We start from the raw sequence: 6,000 nt of genomic DNA, 5'->3' as shown, positions 1-6,000 counted from the left end.
ACTACCTTCCCCTCACCCAATACCCCTCTTGCACGGAATCCAGAATTTGTCTCAGCCTTGCAACCACACTATTTTCCACATTGAGATTTGATTGAGGGTGACTCATTCGAAACGTTCGACCAATGCCGCAGGACTTTGGTCGCCCCTTATCCACAAAGCTACAATATATTCAACTTCGTCATTGGGCCCTTTCCCCGCCCAACGCCCAAGAAGCCACTCGTCAGCTCTCTGCTTTCAGGACCTTGGTCTGATCGTTAGATGGGACTCAAGGGCTGATCTCCTGCACGTACCAGGTCCTACAGCATTCTACCCCCAGCCCACATCCTTATCGAACACAATGGCGAGGGGAGTTTGGTGAAGATATAATCACGAAACAATGGGACAACTTTGGTGAGACATTCCTAAAATACCTAAATGCATTACACATCATGAAGCGGCATATAAGATAATGACACACTGGCATCTCACACCTAAGCGCCTACACTTTATCTTCACTGCCACCTCACCACTCTGCCGGCATTGTGCAACAGTGCAGGGACACTTCATACACATATGGTGGTCCTGCCCCAATCTTTTGGAAAGACATTCTTAGTGATATTCCCCCTCCCAGAGTCCTACTCGACCATTATTACAAGCGTCCGACCTCCGCTCTTGCAAGCCATGTCAGGTACGGACAGGCATTTCATCAGCCACATGTTAGGGGGGCAGCCAAACAACTGATAGCGTTACATTGGCAAAAACCACACTCTCCCAACGTGGCTCAATGGCTTACGCACATGCGGCAGGTCCTCGCTACCCACCTGGAAAAGAGAGTCACTCGCATAAGGAGACCCCTAGTACTACATCTATCGAGATTGAGGCACTCGTGCTTCACACCCCCTAGGCTTAAGGCCCTCTGGCTCTTCAATTGAATTTTTACGCCTTGTTTCCGCTGCCCGTCCTTGCTTTCTCTGCCCTGCACTCCCCATGAATGGATCCTCAAGAGATATTCCCTGGAAACAGACAACTGTCTTAAACTATACGCTAACTCCCCTTTTACTAGCATGTTTTTATTTTTTTTCTAGGTTGTATTGTTGAATGTTTATTTTCTCCATTAGGCTGGCACGTTAGCTAGATTACTGGCAAGGTTCCTTTGGCCCTTGGTGATTCTGTCATAATAATGGGGGTGTAAAATGGCTACACTGTGACAGGTGACCCCAGTGGGACATCATACTGGAATGTTGCAACCTTGAGGTAATCAGATGATGTGGCTTATTTACTGCTGTTCTTGTACACAAAAACTGTTAACAAAGAGATCTTTAAAAGAACTTTAAAGAATGATAGTCGGTGGATAGATGAATGGATACTTGAGTGCAAAAAGGAGTGCCAAAGTACTTTTATGATGACCTACTGAGTGCCTAAACCTATCAGTGACACAAGAGGCACCACTTTCATTTATGAGCTAGACCTATTGCCATTGCGTGTTCCTTCTGTGTATGTGTTCTTTGTTCTACAGCACACATATGAAGAGGGAAATTCCTTACAATACAGTATTTGTACCAGAAGGCACCCCTTCCTGTACAAAAACTATGGGGCATATTATCAAGGACAGGCGATACATTATCGCCGCTTTGATCGGCAGGAAACTGCTGATAAAGCGGCGATAATGGCCTTGATAATATGCTCTATGAATTCCAATCGAAGCCCATGTTAGATGTGTTCACATTTAACATGGGCTTCGATTGGAATTCATAGAGCATATTATCAAGGCCATTATCGCCGTTTTATCAGCAGTTTCCTGCCGATAAAAGCGGCGATAATGTATCGCCTGTCCTTGATAATATGCCCCCATATTTGCAATAACGCAGACACCCTTACATTATGGCGTAAGGGTGTCTGCGTTGGTACTCATCAGCCAAAGGTGGTGCAGGGCCAGAAGAGAGCAGAACAGCAAAATCTCTTAGTAAATGTGACGCTGTTCTGTTCTTTTCCCTTCCGTGCTGCAACTTTACTCGCTGCGATGTGTTGCATGATTTCGCTGTAAATTTGGCTTCTAATGTATTGCAGAAATCAATGGGGCATATTACCAAGGCAGGCAAAATGAAATTATCGCCGCTTTTGCAGGCGTTTTCGGCCGCAAAGCAGCAATAATTTCATCGCCCTATTAGCAAGCTGTCTCTAACAACAGTTAGCGACAGCTTTTAGGTGACAGCGAGCGGTTTGGGGCCCACTTTGCATGTCAGCGATATTTATCGCTAATGACATGCAAAGTGGGCGTACCCAACCTGTTAGCGACGGAAAGCAGTCGCTAACATAGCTATCGCCTATTATCAACGCAGGCTTAGCGATTAAATAATTCGCGCTAAGCGCGAATATCGCTGAAAACTATCGCCTGCTAAGACCACTTCTTAACCTGTATATCCAATGGGAGTTGGATATTCAGGTTACGACCCTATTGACGTTAATGCCTAAATATCGCTGAATTCCCAGCGATATTCACGCATTTCGCCACTATTGCCGGATATTTTATCTCATTAGAGATAAACGTTGCAAACAGCACGTTATCGCTGCGATAAAATCCGGCGATGCGTGGCGATAAAAAAACATGTTGCTAAGCTTATTTAGCGATAAATATCGCTAGTTGTTGATAATATGCCCCAATATTCCTATCCGGTTGAAAGTATTTGGAGTGACTTGGGGGCATATTATCAAGACAGGAGATAAAATTATCGCCGCTTTAGCGGCAGAAAACTGCAGCTAAAACGGTGATAATGGGCTTGATAATATGCTCTATGGAATTTCAATTGATGCCCACGTTAGATATGAAGGACATCTAAACTGAGCTTCAATGGAATACCATAGAGCATATTATCAAGCCCATTATCGCCGCTTTAGCTGCAGTTTTCTGCCGCTAAAGCGGCGATATTTTTATCGCCTGTCTTGATAATATGCCCCTTGGAGCTTATTTTATTCACCAGTATACTTCGCCCAAGGGTACTCTCTTAATTCACTTCACTAAGAGGCTGGGCCTGGAAATCTCCCGGATGGAATGCGTACAACTGGATCCAATTCCAAATCACAACTTTCATGCAGGAGTCCTACATGATTTCAAAAGAGTACTTACTTACAGTGAACTATGATTGCAAATGGTTAGTTTCTTTGGTCTGCTACACACTTAATGATAGGTGCTTAACTGTTGCTTTCCCACTCTTGTCCTGCCCCCCTCCCGCCTTCACACATCTTTGGACAACTCGGCTTCAGTCTTTAAAGCTGCCATCTCCTTCCGTCACAATAAATTGCTATAATTGGTTATCATTGAATGTAAACATCAACAGAGAGTGGCAATCTTTTTATTAAACATTTTGCCATGTTTCCTTGAAATTGACAGTCACTTCCCTCAAGGTTCCTTCTGATGTTCTGGGGTTCAGGCCTCAGTTGGCCGCGATGATCTGGTCAGCCCAGGCCCTGAGCTCGGTGACGCGGGCGTAGACGCCAGGAGAGGATGGGGAGCAGGTATTGCTGCCCCAGGAGACGATGCCCACCAGGGTCCATGCACCATTCTCCTGGCACACAAGAGGGCCGCCAGAGTCTCCCTGGATGAGGAAAGAAACAGGAGTGAGTTAGCAAGTTATGCTCTCAATGCTGGCAAAGCCTATCGCCTCATTTGTAGAACCAGAAACCATCAGCCTCCCATCGGTCCATGTCTGTCCATCTCAACAACTAGTCCTACCGGTGATGGCACACTTGACACATTCAACTCATATACAACTCTATGGTAAACTTCCCACACCTGGGCCTACCCTTCTTGCTGGCAAATCATTATTTGCTGTGTTCACTTTGGCTGGCTCCATTTTGAATCCTAACAGTTTATAATCGGTGTTCATATCCTTACACATTAGATAGCCGCCAGCTTCCCTCACAAATGTCTGCACTGGATTCTGTGATAGAGTTGGGCTTTCAGACCCAATGATTGCTTGAGTTTACTTTGATTACAATGTGCACACTGCAGATGGTGGAGGGCCCGATTCACAGAACTAACTTAAGACAAAATCCTAAACTTACTACTTTTGGTATTCACAGAAGTTAGGATTTTGTCTTAAGTTTGTCTTAAGACAGACTTAAGATAGACTTAAGACAAAATCCTAACTTAAGTCTGTCTTAAGTCTGTTTTAAGACAAACCTAATACAAAATCCTAACTTCTGTGAAAACCAAAAGTAGTAAGTTTAGGATTTTGTCTTAAGTTAGTTCTGTGAATTGGGCCCATAGAGCGTAGGCACTGAAATGGAATACATACATGAAAATGGCATTTAGTATGACATGATCTTACATAATAAAGTTTAGCACCAGCTTACAGAGGCCAGATACCCAGGATACAAAGATCAAGTTGCAAAGTTGCATAGGATGCATAGGATACATAGACAATACAATGTACCTGGCCGGGTGCTATGGCTGGGCAGTGTAGAGTAATGGGACTAGGACCAAGAGGCAGTTGCAAGGCCTAATAAACATTAAAATGACGAGGCACAAACATATATGAGATTATTCAGTAAAACATGTCAGGAGTGGTATTGAGGCAGCAAACAAGATCAAAAGGAAAAAGGGTGAAAAATAAATCGAGGGGCAGATTTACAGCAAAGTAACGCAGCACGGTGCAGCAAGTCATTTTGCTGAGCCGTGCTGCGTTAGTTTGGAAAGCACAGAGATGCGATATATTTACAAGAATATGTTGCATCTCTGTGCTTCCCCTCTGCTGGCGCACAAACTGCAGCCATGCGCCGGCGCAGGAACACTTGCACCATGGTGCAAGGATGCCTGCGTCGTGGGGAGATTGTTTTTGTGCAGGAAGAGACACCTTCTTGTACAAAATCAATCACAAGAGGTAGTTTCCTCTTTCAATGTGTGCTGTAGAATGCAGCGCGCATTGAAAGAGGAAAAAAGGAGGAGAAATGAAAACCTTTCTCCTCGTTGCGCCTCACTACACTACCTTTAGGGTGGCGTAGCATTCACACGCATCTCCAGATTTACGATTTCTCATAAATCTGCACGTGTTTTGTTCCATCGGTGTTGCGTGGGAACACCCATGGAACGCCCCTTCCAAGCACAGTGCTGCGTGTGAAGGGGCCATATTTACAAGGAGATGAAAAGTCATGCAGGGTGGCTTTTCCTCTCCTTGTAAATAGGGAGGAGCCCCCTGCGCTACCAGTACGCCATGAAATGTGACGTAGTAGTGGAGCAGGGGGCTTGTAAATCTGTCCCACAGTGTTTAGAAAAGGTGAGTATTGAGACTCATAACTGCCTCGTTGATGAAAAGCAGTGTGTTTTCACGGACAGCTTGTGTTCACGAGGCGAGGATCTGCCCCAGTCATATAGGCGGGGCTGGAGGATCGAATCTGAGCAGTAAAGGTTCCTTGATGAGGTTATGGCATCGTTTTTTTCTGCAAATAATTGTGGATTGCGCCTTTAATGTATTTGTGTTTTGGCTAGAACATCTTGGGGCAGATTTACAAGCCCATTGTGCCACTTTTGCGTCACTTTTCACAGGTAAAAAGTGACGCAAAATTGGCGCAAGGGGCTTGTAAATCTGCCCCTTTGTAATTCTTTCTCTTGCAGGCAGCCGGTGTAGACTTTTGAGGTGCCCTGCTAGAGGTGCATGTATTTTCAGACCACGAATCAACCACCCAAGAATGATTTGCACCGTACGGAGTGTTTTGTTTTGATTTGGTTGGCTGACTGGCAGCCAATGGCACAACGCGTTGTCCATAGTTCAGGCATAATTTCACCAATACCCCACACACAGGATGGTACTGGATAGAATGAATGGGCGGGTTTGTCCTATAAATCTGACTTGATGGAATGAGCTTTTTTTTAATTATTGAGTTTCCTTAACACAAAAAGTTTAAGAAAAATAATCTACATCTGTTATAGCTAATGTTGATACATATACTACCAGTGACAGAGGCTGGCAAAATATATAGGGGCATCAAGAGCAACCAATCAGGTCTCTGCAGTGATGAAAGTGT

At 44.7% G+C, this 6,000-nt stretch overlaps 1 protein-coding gene across 1 annotated transcript in view; it reads right to left on the bottom strand.

The window, feature by feature from the left end:
- Positions 1-3,316: 3,316 nt before the first annotated feature.
- Positions 3,317-6,000, bottom strand: part of LOC147677586 (chymotrypsinogen 2-like) — a 39,387-nt gene continuing 36,703 nt past the window's right edge. The window contains exon 8 of the mRNA XM_086945245.1: positions 3,317-3,572. Coding sequence (XP_086801371.1) covers positions 3,411-3,572 — 162 coding nt within the window. The 3' untranslated portion in view covers positions 3,317-3,410. The remainder of the gene's footprint in view (positions 3,573-6,000) is intronic.

The sequence above is a fragment of the Lissotriton vulgaris genome, chromosome 12, assembly GCF_964263255.1.
Source record: "Lissotriton vulgaris chromosome 12, aLisVul1.2, whole genome shotgun sequence".
In the NCBI taxonomy this organism is placed as follows: Eukaryota; Metazoa; Chordata; class Amphibia; order Caudata; family Salamandridae; genus Lissotriton; species Lissotriton vulgaris.
Note: the sequence above shows the minus strand (reverse complement) of the source record. Positions and strands in the feature narration are given on the sequence as shown.